The sequence below is a fragment of the Spermophilus citellus genome (genome assembly GCF_964194105.1).
Source record: "Spermophilus citellus genome assembly, chromosome: 7".
NCBI lineage: Eukaryota > Metazoa > Chordata > Mammalia > Rodentia > Sciuridae > Spermophilus > Spermophilus citellus.
In genome coordinates, this window is record NC_138188.1 from 112,364,212 (window position 1) to 112,383,124 (window position 18,913).

Consider the following 18,913-nt stretch of genomic DNA (forward strand, 5'->3'; position numbering starts at 1 on the left):
AGCAGTTCTACCACTGAGCCACATCCCCAGCCCTTGTTATTTGTATTTGAAAGAAATTCAGCATATTGGGTGATTTGATGTTTCATTTACTTAATAAAGAAGTTTGATTCTATAGCAGAATCTATATGCATGGGTTAAATGGGTAACCAAGGATGAAATTAAAGGTAAAAATAATCTTATGCTATAGATTTTATCTGAGGGTACTAAAAAGGAGAATGTAATAATAATGTGTCTATTTTTAAGAACACATAGCTGGATTTATTTTTAAATTTCTTATATTTGATTAATTGGGTTTTATTGTTCTAACTTGCTTTCATTTTTCTAAAAGTTATATTTTGGTATTTGAATAGTGACATTTTAGAACCTTAGAACTATACAGCTGAAAAATTTCATTACACACAAACATATTTGGGTATCTGTGTGTTTTAGAATTAAGTATGTGCATAAGAATATTATATGTATAGAAATTAACTTTTACTTTTGATCAGAATTTTATGTTAAATATGTTTGAAGTCCCCCCCTTTTTCCTTGTTGATACTAGGGATGAGCCTCAAGGCCTACAGTGAGCTAGGCAAGTGCTCTAGTACTGCACCACACCTCCAACCCTTAGGGACATTGTTATTTATTGATCGATGAGTTTTCTTGAACTTTTTAGGTGGTATTCTTTCCCAAGATGGTTCAGTATACTTTTTGAAGGGAGGTGATTAAGGATGAAAAACAGAGTTCAGGGAAATTGGAGAAACAGAGTGAAATGAGAATTGTAATCACTAACCAAAGTATGTGTGTGGGATGCATGTGGAGATGGTGTGGGGGCAGTATAGCAAGTATGGCTTGTGCTGTGAATCACACATCATCTCTATTAACTTTCGAAAGAAAGAACAAGTCACCAGACTGTTAACTATGTGCCCTGTGTATATCAGTTGGGATAAGGTTTGTTTGTAAGGGATAGAAAATTGAGAATACTGTAGCTAATACAGAATTTCATTTCTTCTAAAAGAAGTTAAAGTCTTCTGAAAGTTAAATACATGGTATGATGGCCAGTCACTTGATTCTCAGGACCCAGATGTACATAATTTGCTTCTATCTCATGATTCAAAGTGGCTGATCAAGCTCTAGCCAACATACTCAAAAGACCAGTTAACATCAGAGGAAAAGGGAAAGAAAGACACATTCTGCCTCCTTAAGGACATTTCCTTGTACTTGTTACTTTATATACCTTCCAATGGCCAGTGCTTAGTCGTAAGTTCACATTTACTACAAGGAAACCTGGGAAATACAGCCTTAATACCAGAATGCTATAATTTGGGGGTTCTATTGTTAAGGAAGAAGGAGAAAGTAGATATTAGAAATAGCTGGTCATTTTTTACCATATAGTGGGGAGGTAGGGTGTTGTAGGAAGATACAGACAGTACAGACTTAGGGGAAGGTAAGGCCTTCCTAGGTTCTAGGCATTCCTTACAATTTATCATACACTGGACTGTAACCTTACCTTACATTAAATATAATTTATAAAGACTATGAATTAAATTGGAGTTGACAAATTGAAATCATTATATATTTTAGACTTTTATTAATTTCAGTTTTACTTAATTTCCTCCTCCTTACCCTCACAGACATCAAACAAATTTGTAGGCACTTGAAAAGCATCTGATAAGTCACACTTCCTATAGTGTATGGGGGATAATATGGCCTGTTTGGAGGGGGCAGGTTAGTATGTTCTTTCAATAATTCAGTGGTAGATAATACCGTTTAAAACTCAGGGATTACTAATTATTTATTAGTATCATCATCATCATCATCATCATTGCTTTTATTTAGTTAATTGTTCTGTACCTTTTAGATTTGCTTATACCATTAGGAAGCCAACTTGAAATCATGAAGCATCTTGAATGATCACGCATATCCATTATTATGAACTTGTGAAAGCTGACTGCATTAATTTAGCTGCACTACTTTCTGCTGTTTGGGGAAAAATTATTATTGTCTCTTTTTTATAACTTTGATTATAACTTGCAGAATTTACTTGAGAGGATACACAAGCAACTTAAACTACAGTAATTTTTCTTATTCAAGGACTTGACACATCACTGCAGGGGCCAGGAGGAGACCTCCTATCATGTGTTCTTGGCACCCTGGCTGTACTTAAAATTCTTTTCCTTGCTGAGACAAGGATCTTCTCGAAAGGATTTAATACCATAAAAATAGGAACTTCTACTTTAAATTTTAGCTAAAATACCATTTTAGGTAAATTTAAATCGAGTGACATATTGCTGTTTATCTACAAAATAACTTGGAATATGGTTTGGAAAAATGCTCATACCTCTTCTTTTCTTTGATTTTTTAAGCCTACAATTTTTTCTTTTTCTACTTTTACAGTTAGATCGACTTGTTGTGGATGCAGCAAAAGAGAAAAGAGAAATGGAGCAAAAACATTCCACCATTCAACAAAAGGTACTTGAGAGGAAAAGTTTAAGAAAATTAATTTCCATTTTAGTTGGTTGTTTGATTAGTATTGATATAAGCAAGGTACCTTAGTGTTGGAACAAATTCTTTGCATTCTTACGTAATTCCATAAATTTTCTTTTCACAAAAAGTGAAATAGTTTTCGGATATTAAGGTATATGTTTTATTATCATTTCAGATCAAAATATTTTAAAGTCAGGCTCTTAAACCAGTTTATTAAGAACCTAATCTCTTAGGGCTTTAACTAAATTAAAAGATGGCCCTAAGCATTTAAAACACTATTCATTTTTTGGGTACCACCAACCTTCTATGAAGTGTGCGTGTGTCTGTGTGTGTGTGTGTGAGAGAGAGAGAGAGAGAGAGAGAGAGAGAGAGAGAGGGAGGGAGAGGGAGGGAGGGAGGGGCGGGGCGGGAGGGGTGGCGCGTGCTTGCTCAGTTTCAATATTAAGGACTTCCCAGGGCCGGTCACCCTAGGCAGCACTCCCACCTCATGTGGTGCTGAATGATGTTTAACTTGCATAGCTTGTTAAATTTCCTATTAGCTAAACTAGTATTTTTTGAAAAATATGTTTTTAAAAATGAAATTTCCAGTATTAAATAATTTTTATTCCTTCATGCTGAAGGAGTTGAGTGTAACATGCCTGAAACTCACCCAAATAATATTTTATCTTATATAGTCAATAATGTTTCTTGGGAAGCAATCTGAAAATAAAAGGAGAGAGAAGTTGAATGCAATAATACAAGTATATGACAAGATGCTTTCTCCCTTCTTTAAATCTGTTCTTTTGGTATTGATGAGTAAATGAACTTTTGTTATGGTTTATTTAGAATTTTGAATACTGTAGACTTGATTTGACATAAAAGATGTTAATGGGAAAAAATAAAAACAAAATCAGTAATAAAAATAGGGAAAATTTGATGGATTATTTATGCTAAAGAGAAATCATATTTTAAAAATAAAGAATTTTTTTTCTACCAGACTATCTTTAAATTAGTTGCTTTCAAGTTATTGTCAGATGAGACTTTATATTTTCTTTAAAGTTAGATTAACTTTTGGTTGAGTAACTTTAAATTTGGTGAATAAAAATTCCATATATTTAGTAGGTACAATATCATATTTGGATGAACAACTTGTTTTAAAGACATTCCCATTAAAAGATTGTTAAATACGGAGACCAGTCATTTTTATTTAAAATGAAAGATCTTGGTGTTTGTAGAAATATAAGAATATTTGCTTAAGTTAAATTATTTAATGGATAGTTTATATCTTTTAATATCTTTCCCAATTGAGTACATAATTCAGTGTTGTACTGAAGGACCCAAACTGGTTAAGTTTTAAATCTGAGATTAATTTAGTTTAAAACATATACAACTGTTTTCCTTTAAAGAAAATAGTGGCATTTTTGCTAATTATAAATACTTACTTTTTTTCTGCCCTTAAATGCTGACGCAAGGCTGCATTACAGGTAAAAACAAAACAAAACAAAACACACACACACACACACACACACACACACACAAAATAAAACAAAAAAATCTAGTCAACTAAAATTTAAGGGACAGTATATCTAATGTAATTATTTAGAATTTTTAAAGAATTGCATTGATGAGTTGAAGAAAAAATGATGGCAAGGACGTTCATATTCGCATCTTAGAGTATATGTAACATTTATGATGGATTTATACCAAGAAGTGAAACTGTATCAGAGAGAATATGTATGTTCACCATTAGTAGATAATGCTGAACTGTTTTTCAATGTTGCAGGCAGTACTGAGAGTGTACTGTGCTCCTTGCCATCTCATTGTATTGAGAGGGTTTTAATTTTTTACCCATTTAGTGGGTAGATAAGGGCATCTCATTGTGGTTTTAATTTATACATCTTTAGTGACTAGTGAGTTCAATTCCCTTTCCCTGTATCTGTTGGTCACTTGGGAGCCTATTTGTAAAATATCTATTAGTCTTTCTCTTTTTTTTCCTGCCAGGTGGCTTTTTCTTCAAATCCTTTGTATGTTCTGGATATATGCCCCTTTGAGGCATGTATATGTTTTAAATTTTCATATAGCTTTTCAGTCTTACATTAGGTGCTCTTTGTGTCTTATTCAATAAATCCTTCCCATCCTAAGATCATAAAGTTCTCTCCTGCATAGATTTGTTTTTCATGCTTAGATTTCTAATCCATGTGTAATTGGGTTTTTGTATATGATGGTAGGTACTTTTACTCTTCCATTGGTAGCTAGTTGATGCAGATTAGTTATTAAAAAGTTTCCTTCCACACTGTTTTGTTGTATAGCCTGTGTTATACCTCATGTTCCATATATCTGAAGCTGTTTTTCAGGGTCTCTATTCTGTTAGTCTTTTTGTCTTAATTATGCCAATACTATGCTGTCTTAGACATTAGCTTTATAGTAAGTCCTGATATGTAACTTTCTGACTTCTTTTTAAAAAATGAATCACACTAGTTTTGCATTTCTGTGTAAATTTCAGGAGCCACTCTTCAGGTTCCATAAAAACAGCCTTTGTCATTTTGATTGAGATTACATTAGAACTACAAATCAATTTGAGAGAAAAATAATATCTTTGTTTTATAATATTGTTTAATTCATGACTGTGTTGTGTTCTCTATTTTCTTTTTCTTTTCTTTCTTTCATAAGGTTTTATGATTTTCTTGTATATTTTGTTAGATTTATTCCTAAACTTAGATTGCATATTTTCTTGTGAATGTTTTTTTTTTGGGGGGGGGTAATAGGGAATGAACCCAGGGGTGATCTACCACTGAGCCAAATCAGAGTCCTTTTTATTTTTTATTTCAAAACAGGGTCTCACTAAGTTGCTCATGCTGGCCTTAGACTTGCAATCCTCTTCCCGCAGGCTCCTGAGTAGCTGAGATGACAAGCATGTGCCATCATACCTGACTTTGGGTTGTTTCTTTATGATGTATTTCCTATTCGTTCACAAATTTACTATTTGTATTCATGTGTTATGAGGAAATGAAAGATCAGAACAAGATTATCACATTTGTCCTCACAACATTATGGCTAGGTAAATAATAAATTCAATATTACAATCCTGGACACGTTTCCACATTATTTTATGTTCTTTTCCTCAGAGAAGTCATTAAGAAATGTCAGGTTGTGTTGCTTTGATCACTAACAGTGCTGAAACTCTTTTTTTTTTTTTTTTGTTATTGTCTAAAAATTTGTTTTCTCACTGTTTCTTTCTGTTATTATATTAGGTTAAACTTTATTTTTCTGTAGTGATTTTGCAAACTAGTAATCTTGATTATTCCCTTTTAATAGTGATTTATCCCTGAATTGTTTTGAATGGTATGTGTACAAAATCTTATCCACAAGTTATGATACTTTGTTTCAAGTCTTTACTTGTGTGTGTGTGTGTGTGTTGTTGTTGTTGTTGTTATTGTTGTTGTCATCTTATTGGCTAGAATCTTTATCATAATCTAAAAGGTAAATGGTATTAATGGTCTGTCTTGTCTTGCTTGCAATTTCAATAGAAAAGCATCTTTTAGCTTCCCTTCTATTCCTGGAACTCCACCTGAAAGAGCCAGTCCTCCTGATAGCAAATGCCCTCAAGGTGAAAGTGGAATTCCTTGCTGTTTGCCTGTTTGGCTTTCAGTTTTCATTTACTTAATCTTTTGCCTTTGGATATTCCTTCCTACTTGTCAGATCTCTAATGGATTAGGAGATATTCTAACAGTGTATGTTTCACCCAACATTATTAATTGCTTACATTATGAATTCTTTTACATTTTAAATACTGTAATCTATCACATTTTAGGTACTTTAAATATTAATAGATATTAGTAGTAATTAAGACAATTTGTCTCAAGAAATATAATTGAGAAATAGAGAAGTACTTACTTGTAATGCATCGCACATCCAAGGAAGACTTATTTTATATTTTATTTTATTTATATTTTTGCAGTGCTGGAGATTGAACCCAGGGCTTTGTGCCTAGAAGGTTTTGTGCCTCCAGCCCCATTATTTTATGTTTTAATTAACATCAAGGTTGTGAAAAAAAATTGCAGATGTTACACATAAAACCTTTAGAATGTTACAAAAGTCAATTATTTCTATTACTATCTTAAATCTGATCTGCATAATTAAATAGATTATGGCCTAATATTGGGGATGTGGCTCAGTGGTAGAGTGCTTGCTGAGCATGTGCAAAGCTCTGGGTTCAATCCCCATCATCGTTAAGTAAAAATAATAGTAAAAAGTAAATTATAGCATAAATTAAATTTTAAATGAAGAAATTGAAGTTTCTCTGATTTGTTTTTCAAGGAAAAAGGAGAAAATGTAATGACATAGATTCTGCTTCATTTTATTATTTTATAGTATGTCTTTTTATGGTTAAAGTTTGAAAGATACCAGATTTATTTAATTTAAAAAAATCTGAACTCGATCTATTTCCTTTTCACATCTTAGTAGACAGATTTAGAAGGCTCTTGGGTGATTCTCACTCTGCCTCCCCTCCAATGCAGGTCCTTCACATCTCAGCTCTCAGCAGGTGGTCATCCAGCCTCTGCCAAAATGTTTCTCAAGACAGGTAGCATTCTAATTTTAATCATTGGTGCAGGAGTGACTTTGAAAGTTCTGAGACTGATTTTTAGAGTTTTAAATTTGATGTGAGAGGAGCAATCTTGCAGTTTTATCGAAAATACTTTGGAATTTACTAGGAAATATTTTAAATAATTGGATTTCTGGTTTCCAAACTGTGTGAATCTTTGGAGGAGAACTGAAAGTTTGAATTGCATTCAAATATAGACTTGAGTAATTAGAATGATTGGACAAGACTATGAGTGATTCCATAGTCTTCATAAAAAAAAGTGAGTTTAATATCCCCACTTCAAACTGTGGTCTTAAGGTCTTTCTTCTTTGCAAAACCAAATATTATTTTAGGAAAAAAATTTCATAATTCTTTTATTTCTGAACTTCCTAAATAGTAGAGTTATTACTCCTATTAGATTAAAAAAACTGCCATGGTAGCAATATATTTAGAAAATAGTGGTAGATTTAAATAATCACATTTAAATATATCCATAGTTCTTTTAAAAATTAACACATATCACTATAAAATACTGGGATAAAATGAAAGCAGTTTTAAACATAACATCCAGTGTAATATTTAGTTGTTGGCTTTGTCTGTTTGTATGCTTATTATTTTTACTTTCAATACAATTTATATTGTTTTCTCTTTTACAGTATATTCTATATAATCATCTGTTTTTACACCATCATTACACATCAGTCAACTGAATTGAAATATTTTAATATGTTGAAGCATTCCTCAATTATTAAGCATTTAGTTTCTCCTACCCATTTCTTATCAATATTGTCATAACAGTTTTTAATAGAAACTAGTTTTTCCCCCCTTTTGAACTTTTTCCCTAGGATACATTTATTTTTCTGTGTAACATAAATCACATGAACTTCTATGTGTTATTTCGTCTAGGATTTCTCCAGTGATGATTCCAAGTTAGAATACAACGTAGATGCTGCAAATGGCATTGTTATGGAAGGATACCTGTTCAAACGAGCCAGCAATGCCTTCAAAACTTGGAACAGGTAATATACTTGAAATGCTTGTCTTGCTCCTTCCATATTTGCAGTTTTCTGACTTTCTCTGTGATCTGGCAACTCTTTCTTTATAATTCTAAGTCTGTAAATTCCATAGTAACTTTCATGAACCTAGTTCATTGAAAAAAGAAGGCTCGCAGAAGCAGGTGAAAAATGAAAAGGTTAATTCTTAATTCTAAAATTCAAGCAAGGCTTAAAGGAGGAAGCAAGGAGAATCTTTATAATGCTTAGTCTATAGTGACTAGATCATCACAATAAATTTTGAATGTGCGCTACCTCCAATATTTGTTAACAAAATAGATTGCAGTACAAATTATGTATTGAATATAATTGATGAATAGAATAAGTGAGAGCTTTTTTTCTTTTGGTTCCTCCTCTCTCTGATGTTTATATAAATTTTTACTTAGTATTGGCCGAGGAATTTTATTTATTTGATTATTATTATTTTTTTTTGTACTGGGCACTGTACCCATTGAACCCAGAATGGATGTATAAGAAACTACTTTTTTATATATATATATAAAACAAAGCAAAATAATTTTAGACCTTAAAGCAGCAAAAGATTGCTTGACTCAGAATCATTCTTCTGAATATAGTGATCTTTTACTCAAGGATATCCACCTTACTCCCAACAAAATGTAGTCAGAAAATTTTGCAATAATTTTGACTAGTGTTCAGATTCTGGGTAATTGATTTACTATTATGTTCTTGGTTGAAATGTACATATTTTATTACTCAAACAAGGTATGAATTCATGTAGTGATAGAGAAGGTTGGTTTTTTTTAAAATGGGCATTAACAAAATAAATAGACTTTCCTTGCTAAGTATAATTTAGTATACAGTTTTGCTAATTTGAATAGAAACATTTAATGTTTTATTGTCCTAGTGCACTTATTTTTATTTCTTAGGGTTGAGGTTATATAAAAAAATTCATCAGTTCTTTTCAGATGTCAGTGATTTATTGAGCATTTGATATTTCCCAATTCTTAAGTGTTACTTGGTTTTATTTGGAATAATTTTCTTTATATAAAGATTAAATATAGGGGCTGGGGATGTGGCTCTAGCGGTAGCTCACTCGCCTGGCATGCGGGCGGCCTGGGTTCAATCCTCAGCACCACATACCAACAAAGATGCTGTGTCCGCCGAGAACTAAAGAGAAAATAAATATTAAAAAATTCTCTCTCTCTCTCTCTCTCTCTCTCTCTCTCTCTTTAAAAAAAAAAGTGCTCTGTGTGCAATTTCATCCTATAAAAAAAAAAGATTAAATATAAAGTGGAAAGTAATTATTATATTCCATAGTAAACCTCTTTAAAATAATACATGAAAATAGGAGGTCTAACTAAAATGATTTGGTTAGAAATGTTTCTAATTTTTATAAAGTAAAAATGAAGAGTTAAATTATGTTTTCCAAGCTCTAAAAATTAATAATATTTTGAATCTTTAATGGAAAATTTCTTTAGCTAGACTAGGAAATTTAAAAAATAATGTGATTGGTGAATCTTTAAGTAATAAAGATTATTCCACCAACATGATTTTAATATATAATGTTAGAATTGATTTTAACTTTCAGACTTCAAAACAACCTCCTTAAGTTTGACAAAATGAAAGTACAGTAAATACATAGAAATATAGTATTATGTTAAGAAAAGAAATGAACTTCCATGGAATATTTCAATGAGAAATAGTCTCAGACTGCATGTACATTAAGTGTTAGGGGAAAATTGCATTGCCATTTAGGGCAGTAGAAGAAAATTAATTTTGGTTTAAGTGTGGACTTTTTCATTTTTTTAAATGAATTTTATTAATTGACATGGATATTAAAATACAAATAAAATTGAATAGGGAGTAACTGTTAAATCCTCAATTCTAGACATGTTGCCTACGATTTGCAAAGTGGAAAGAGACATTGCCTTTGGAAATTAGGCTGCTTTTTAGAGGAGGTACCATTCATATGTAGTGATAGTTATTGATTAAAATTATAGATTATAATTTAACATCCAAATTTTCAATAAAGAAATGGACCTTTAAAGAAATGGTTGAGAAAGATTTATTTAGCTCACAGTTTTGGAGGCTCATGTTGTAAAGTTGGGTGGCCTCTGGTGAGGACCTCACGATGGATGGTATCATAGTGGCAGGAGTGTGCCCAGATCCTATGATGAGATGAAGCCAGAGAGTAGGAATGATCCAGTCTTCTCTTTTATAACAGCCCACTTTCCTGGGAATTGACTTAGTCCAAGAGACCAGCATCATTTCTTTTCCCAGTGACCTCATTACCTAACACTACGTCCAAACATTTTTTCTTTTTTTGGTACTGGAGATTGAACCCAGGTTTGTTTTACAACACTGAGCTACATCTCTAGTCCTTTTTTATTTTTTAATTTGAGATAGGGTCTTGCTAAGCTGCAAATGCTGGCCTGGAAATTTGTGATCTTCCTTCCTTAGCCTTCTGAGTCTTTCTTCAATGAGATTTACCAAAAAGTCCAGTCTCAGGAAATACTTACAAATAATTTTTCCTTTTTCATGTTTGGCTTAGAGTCTACCCTCCTTCTCTAATTAGTTCTCCATTCAGCTTGATTTATTATATTCTGTTGGCCTCTGAGTAAGACTATGTACTTGTGATATTTATGCCTTAATTTAAAAAATGTCTAAGAATCTAGCTATTCAGATATAAAGCTTTTTCTACTCACTGCTTCAGTTTTTTTTTTTTTAAGGATTGTTTAATTAGTTTCAGGGATTTTTTTTAGTTTCTGTAAGGTACCAAACATATAATAATTTTATGGAATTATGGTATGTAGATATTCCTGAATAGTTTTAAAACCTCATCCATCCTTCATAAATTACATCTTTTTTGAAAGAAATATTCTATTATATGAAATTTAACAAATTGATTTATTTTGTTTGATGTGACCCAAATAGCATAGGAATTAAAAATTTTAGATCATATATGGATTGCTGAAATGATTGGTTTTTAGATTTCTAATTTCTGATGTCTCTATACACCTCTGTAATACAGTTGGCCCTACATATCTGTGCATTCACATCCATGAATTCAACCAACTGTGGATCAAAACTATTTGGAGCTGAGTGTGGGGGTCCATGCCTGTCCCAGCATCTTGGGAGGCTGCCACAGGAGGATCACAAGTTCAAAGCCAGTCTCAGCAATTTAGCAAGGCCCTGTCTCTAAATAAACTATAAAAAAGGTCTAGGGATGTTGCTTAACTGATGTTGATAACTGAGCACTCTTGTGTTAAATCCCCAGTACCAAAATACACCCCCCCACACACACACAAGTATGTGAGTATTTGGGAAAAAAATTAAGTCTACACTGTACATATACAAACTTTTTTTTCTTGTCATTATTTCTTAATACAGTCTAACAACTATTTATATCGAGTTTACATTATATTATATATTTTAAGCTATATAGAGGTGGCTGGGAGAGCCAGGCAAAGTGGCATGGATGTAATCCCAGCTACTCAAGAGGCTGAGGTGGAGGATTGCTTAGCCTAGGAGTTTGATGCCAGTCTGGTCAATATAGCGAGATTCTGTCTCTTAAAAAGAAAATTAGGGCTGGGGATGTGGCTCAAGCGCTAATGCGCTTGCCTGGCATGCGCGGGACGCTGGGTTCAATCTTCAGCACCACATAAAAATAAAATAAAGATGTTGTGTCCACCGAAAACTAAAAAAATAAATAAATAAAAAGAAAATTAAATGTGTGTGTGTTTGTCTGTATATATGTACTTAGGGAGATGTGTAGGTTATGTAAAGAACCCAAGCATCACAGAATTTGATATCTGAGAGGGAATCCTGGAATTAATCCCCCACAGATACCAAGGGACAACTGTATATATTTTCTGAACACTTATGAAGTCGGCTACAATTATTTTTCCTCATCAAGTTACTTTTTTCAATATGGCAGATTCACTTCAGGCTTAGCCTAGTGGACTGCTAGAGCTTATGTTTTTCTTGTGCTCTTCATAATAAATAGGAAAGATGAGAACATGGAAAATAAGTAAATGTCAGCATAATTTATTTAGTAATAACTTGTGAAGATTAATAAAGAAGCTAAAGTCTTTTGAACTAGAAAATACACCTAAGAACATAAAAGTTTTTAAAAGTGTTCTGTGCACTGCTGGTATAGATATGTTTTGTTTTTATTGCCTTTTTGTTTTAAAATAAATATAAATATACATCAATTAAAGAGGAATCATACTTAATATGTGGCCTTAGGGAATCTCTGCTGTCATTTGATGAAAATGAGTCTGGGCAGGTGGGAGGCTTTTTTGAGTAATCTCTGTGATCTTTGAAATTCTTCATTAGTGACTCCACTTTTCTTATGAAAAGTTTCTGTTTGTCCTAGGTTTATTTAGAAGTATCTCCAATGATCATTTCCCTTAATTTTTAGGAGCATCTTAATAAGATGTGGCAATACTATCTGTATTTTATAGTCATGATCATAGAGTCAGAAAATAACAATAAAGAAGTACACTAAGTCCTACCAGAACTTTTTGTAAGGTAATACTTTGAAGCAAATTTTTGAATATTTCTAAAATATTAGCATTTCAGATTCCTAAGAGTTGGAATTAATTCTACAAATGCTTGTGTTCGTAATAAAATGCAGTAGATACTTTTGACTGTTTTGTTAGGTTATAAGCTTAAGCTTGTTCCTTTAATTCTTGCTTTATTTTCGTATCATGCTAGTCCTTTGCTTATTTTGCACATTTGCGTTTTCATTCTTTTACCACCTTTCCCTTATGTTTTAATCCTCCCCCATTTTTTCACATGACAGGAAAAAGCCCGATCATATCAGGTACCAAATGGCTTCCTTCCCTTTACCCTCATCTTACTCCAGTTTCTTCTTTGGCACGAGAAAGCTCATCATTAACCTGCATTTCAGTAGGATTACTTGCAATGGATAAAAAGTCTCTCTATATTTTAAATTGGGAAGAAAATATAAGCATTTTATTTGAGAAATGGAATTATACCTTTTAATTGCCCAAATCCTCAATTTGTTTTAATCTGTAAAAGAACATTTGATTTGTTTATAATTACCCAAAGTTGCAGATTGAGTAATATGAATACATTTAGGTCATACGTATATACACACAATCATGTATATGTAAATATGAAATAAACCAGCAAACTCTTTAAAAACCTGTGTAGTAATTAGAATTAATTCCTTTGGTAACAACCATATTATGTTGAAAGAATACATTGTCAGTCCCTAGGTTTTCTTTGTTTCCCACATTTTTCTCTCTGTGAAAAAACAAATTGAATTTAAAATAAAGGTGCATATGTATTTAAGCTTTGATTTTATTAATTGTTTACTTGTTTGCCACCTATATGAATATGCACATGAACCCATCATTTGTATAGTTTTTAGTAATAAAGCTTCTACAGATTCAGAAGTTTAACTTTTATCCATGTTTTTGATTTCAAGTGTGGTTCTGCATCAAACATGGTAAAAGATATATTTATATATGTGTATATAAATATATATGTATATATATTTATTGCCCACATTTTGTTATCTGGAAGCTTTCATTGATATGTAAAATTAAATATTTAAATTTTAATAAATTTTAATATTTTGATCTATTTATACTCAATTTGAGACAGATATAAATGGTATCTTCTTGTTTTATTTTAATGAACAATTTTTTGTTTTACACACTGTCTTATATTTTGTTTGGCTTTGTGCTCAGTTTTTTAACTTTGTAGAATACTGTGTAATATTGTTAGCACAAAGCTTTCCAAAGTTTCTCTCTTCTGGATTTAATTATTTTTAGAAATACTTTCAAGTTTCTTAAATTATTAAGTATTTTTTTATATTCCATAGATCATGAATGTTTGTCTCATATTTCTTTTTCTGAGAAATATTAAAAGCAACTAGGATTATTCTGTCAGAATAATAAAAAAAATTTTATCTGATTAAAAGTTTGGTCAATTTTAGATGAGTATATAGTTAGCTCTTTTTATTTGTATTGGCATTGGAGGTGAGATAGTGTCACAGGTGTTCAGATCTTTTTAATTAATTTTTTTTTCAACCTAGGATATACGACATGCCTTTTTTTCCTTAGGAGATGTCAAATTCAGGTGAATTTATTTTGTCTTTACTGAGTGTATAAAACCTGATGATGTGAGACTGACATCTAGAAGCAGATGCATGGTAGGGAAACAGGAATTCAAAAGTATACAGGGTCCATAGAATTAATAATTGGGAATGGCCTCTGACAAAAATTACAAGTTTTTATGTAGTATCTTGTTGTTATCCTAAGATGCAGTAGGTGAAAAGACATTTATTTTTTGAAGACCTCAGAAGCATGAAAAGTTTACATGGTTTATATGGGTGTTTTTCCATTGGTTAATGAAACAATGTAGTTTTTATCAAATTATATAATAGAATCATTATGATATAAAACTTAAGAGTTTTTAAAAAATATAGCTTATCCACCTCCTTCAAATGATTTTTTTCAGAGAGCTCTTCCATCAGTGTTAGAGATGGTTTCCATTGCATGTCATCCTGTGTGGCAGGGCTGCACCATTCTGTGTGTGTAGGTGTTTCTTTTAACATTTCTAACCAGCTATCTGTCCCCAAACCAAGGCACCCAGAAGTTCTTCCTTTTCTAGCCTGCCTTTTGATGATTTGGATCTAGAGGCAACCCACATTGTTTTGTCTAGATGCTTATTTAACAAATCTCTCTATTTTAATAATAAAAAGGTTATACCTTTTTAAGTGGTGAGAAAACTTAATGATCTATCTAGTAAAAGTCCTAAAAATGAAAAAGCATCTCCTAATAATTTTCTCAGCTTTGGAGAAGTAACTAAATTTTTAAAAATAGAAATTCTAGATATCTAAATATAATTTTCTAGTGCTTTGTATTAGTACCAACGAAAAGGTAGAATCTCTATCTGCTAATAGATTAATAACTAATGTTATGATAAAAATCATCTCACATGAAACTAATTTTAAAATAATGACTCAAGTTTTATTAGTGTTTTACCTTTCATGCTTAATGAGAAGTTTTGCTTCCTTTTGTGAATGGCTTTTGGCTGTGATTTTTTTTTTTTATAAGTCTTTAGGTCTTTTTGTTGTTTTAATAAATTAGAATTAGTAAGTATGGCATACATAGCTTAGCTTTTTCTTCTAAAGAAAATTGCAATTAAGTTGCTTTCCTGATAATTTACAATAATAAGCAGAACCATATAAATAGCTGGGTGAATTATTTGTAGTAATAACTTTGATTGTTTTGCTTTGAAGTATTTTATATGAAAGTAAGACCATTTTAATTGGTGATTATCTCCTGTTTGATACTGGTTGAAAAGGATTAGTTTTCTGTTTTGCTTATCAAATTAACACTTGCTGAATTATCTCCTGAAAGGTTGACAATAAAGCAGCATTTATTGTAATGTTTTAATGTATATAAGTGGATATTTATATTTGTACTATAAGTTCATTTTAACTTTATAAAGAATATAATTATTTGGGGGGAAGATTCAGTTATTTTTGAAGAACCTCAAAAAACTGTTAATTTATACTTTAAAACATTTATTATTTGGTGATATTATAAACAATAACAGCTTTTGTTAAAATATAAATTTATGACATAAAATAAATCAAAAGATAGCAATTTTACTTTCCTAATCTGTGGTTTTAAGATGCTTGTTTTGTATCTTCAGTAGTTATTACATTTTGCTATTGGTTTATATTAAGCAAAACAGTACATTTCTCAAAATGTAATTATTATAAACTGATTTCCAGTGCTTTCCCAATATTTCATTTCTACCAAAACCAGAAGTAAATCCTGTTTATGAAAACTTAATCTATTTTGTCTTTATTTAGACGCTGGTTTTCAATACAGAATAATCAACTGGTTTACCAGAAAAAGTTTAAGGTGGGTGGTAGTCCTCAATTTTTTAAAATTCTTTATCTGTTTGTTTTGATGAGCACTGAAATCCATAAATACCTATGTATAAAATTATTGTGTATTAGTTTTATGTTTGGGCATGTATAAGAAGACTTTGGTGTGGAAACTATAGCATTTGATCCTTAAAAGCAGAATGACTTTGAATTTTGAATTCTTATTTCCTAGTTTTGAGATGGATTTTTCTGTGCCCTACCTAGGATTGTTACTTTCATTTCCTTATGTCTTTGTCTAGTTGTATGATGGAAATACCACCACCATTGCATGGCACTGTTTTGAGACTGAAGGGGAGAATGTGTCTTTTTTTTTTTTTTGGTACTGGGGATTGAATCTAGGGGTGCTTAATCACTGAGCTACATCCCACTTTTTTATTTTTTATTTTAAAATAGGGTCTCACTAAGTAGCTGAGGTCCTTGATAAATTGTTGAGACTGGATTTGAATTTGTGATCTTCCTGCCTCAGCCTCTTGAGCCACTGGGATTACTGGTGTGCGCTGCTGTGCCTGGCGAGAATGTGTCTTTTAAGAAATATCATCTTAGGGCCAATGGTGATAATCTTGAAAGGTTAAAAATAACATTAATTAAAATGCAAGCTTCAAGTAATTTAAATAGAAACCTTTCAATCTATTAACAATGTATTTGTATGTTTGTTTTTCTGAACCTTGTTTTAAGGGTAAGGTATTTTTACTTTTAGAAAGGCATTCTGAGATATACTTAAGATTTGAGAATATTAAAAATTATTGAAACTATTTGTTAATTAATGACTTGATTTTCATCTAGTTAGTTTTTATGAAAGTTATTCTGTAAACTGTAAATTTCAAATATATACTGTAGTCTTGAGATGACACGTGAAATTTTACTTGCTATCTTCTATAGTAAACAGGTTAGTATTTTATAAATTCTTTAGCTAGCTAGTTCATGGTTTCTTCTACTCTGATAAACTTAATTTTGTGTTATTTATTAAGCACTAAGAAGTGATAAAATATTTCTCATTTTCTTGGATAGTTTAAGAAGGATTTATAAATGTCTTACCTTTGAGCTGTCTAAAACATGAGTTGTTAAAGGCTTCTCTTTTTGGGGAAAGAAGCTTTAAAAAAAGCTATAAAAGTAATATATGAGTGGAGACTAAGAGAATAATGGATATGAATAAAAATAGAAGTACATTTATTGAGTATCTACTAAGTGTCAACCATTGGACCAACCTCTTTATGTATATTGCTTCACTTAATCTATGATAATTTGGGGTGGCAGATAAAATAATTAATAGGACAGAATTACTTCCATTATTTTTATCTGTGTCAATAACCTCATCTGTATCAACAGTGAAGATAAATATAAATCTTTACAATTAGATAATTTACTCTAAGAAATATTTTAAAGTGTGTTATTGTTGGTGGTAGTATTATTTAAAAACTAAGTGGATGAATGTGTAAGTTTTGTTTCCTTATTGTAGGATAACCCCACGGTAGTAGTTGAAGATCTCAGGCTTTGCACAGTAAAGCATTGTGAAGACATAGAAAGACGGTTCTGCTTTGAGGTAGTCTCTCCAACAAAGTAAGTTATTCTGTAGGATTTCAAAATTGCTTTTATTTTCTGTAGTAGGTCTTAAAAAACTTCCCAGATTAGAGAAATTTGTGTTTGATTAATGAGTGTGTTGAATAAAAAAATGTTTTAAAAATAAGTGTCAGTAATTAATGATTACAGATATTACAAGCAGATACTTATGTAACTCTCCCCTTATTTCATATTCCTTGAAATCTGTAAAGATTATTTATGTGCCCAGAATAAAAAATTTTCAGCTGTTATGATAATAAGATACAATCACATATCAACCATCATTTCATACTGTCTCCAATTTAAAAAATTAGTGTTAAGGTTATGCTAAATTTAGAAGTTTATTTACTTTGATTTAATGTGCAGTGATGAATGATTTGTTTTCAAGAGATAATTGATTTCATTGGTACTTTGAATTCTTTTAAAGGTACTTAGTCCTAAAGATATATAAAATAAAATCTTTCAACAGAAATTATTTTTTGCTAGATAAATTATTAAATAGCGAAGTGGACAAAAAGTAAAGCTATAGGTTTCCTTTGTTTTTCCTTTCTTTTTTTTTTTTTTTTGGTTAATTTAGTGTCTGAGAAAACAATATTTTATTTCCTTTTAGGAGTTGTATGCTCCAGGCAGATTCTGAAAAGCTGCGCCAGGCATGGATTAAGGCTGTTCAGACCAGTATTGCAACTGCTTATAGAGAAAAGGGTGATGAATCAGAGGTTAGTAGAAGTGTTATTTTGTCTAAAAGCTTTACATTTTAGTTTCACTTTTATATAATTATAACATACTTTTTTATGGAGGGTGATTTTATGTAATTTAGGTGAGTTTTTAAAATCTAGATTCAATGTCTTTTATTTCTCTCTATTTTTTTCATTATCAGTCTTTTATTTATTTATTTTTGTTTTAATTAGTTACACATGACAGTACAATGACCTTGACATATCATTCATTTCAATCAGATGGGATATAATATCTTTTTTTTTTTTTTTTGAGTATATAGGTTGCAGAATCACACTGGTCATGCATTCACATATATACACACAGTAATAATAATGTCTGTTTCATTCTACTATCCTTTCTATCTCCCCAACACCTTCCCTCCCCTCCCATCACTTCTCTCTACCTAATTAATCTAGGGTAACACTATTCTTTTTTTTTTTTTTCCTCACATCTTCATTCATGTATTTTGTATAACAATGAAGGTCTCCTTCCACCATCCATCTTTTATTTCTCTTGATTTTATGTATTATTTTATTTTGATATTTGAATATATCTTTGTTTTAATATTTGAATATATTTTCCAGGTTGGAATGAGGCATTCTAATATCTTGGTTTTTCCCCAAAATATTTTACAATTTTAATTAATAATAAAATAGAATA

The 18,913-nt window shown here is 31.1% G+C and overlaps 1 protein-coding gene across 2 annotated transcripts in view; it reads left to right on the forward strand.

Annotated features, from left to right (window-relative positions):
- ACAP2 (ArfGAP with coiled-coil, ankyrin repeat and PH domains 2) overlaps positions 1–18,913 on the forward strand; it is a 119,067-nt gene that overhangs the window by 72,682 nt on the left and 27,472 nt on the right. The window contains exons 9-14 of one of the 2 annotated variants that reach the window (XM_081302837.1): positions 2,377–2,451; positions 7,934–8,046; positions 12,848–12,868; positions 15,902–15,953; positions 17,436–17,536; positions 18,147–18,252. In XM_081302837.1, the coding sequence (XP_081158963.1) occupies positions 2,377–2,451; positions 7,934–8,046; positions 12,848–12,868; positions 15,902–15,953; positions 17,436–17,536; positions 18,147–18,252 (468 nt within the window). The remainder of the gene's footprint in view (positions 1–2,376; positions 2,452–7,933; positions 8,047–12,847; positions 12,869–15,901; positions 15,954–17,435; positions 17,537–18,146; positions 18,253–18,913) is intronic. The other variant, XM_081302838.1, reaches the window with a different exon arrangement.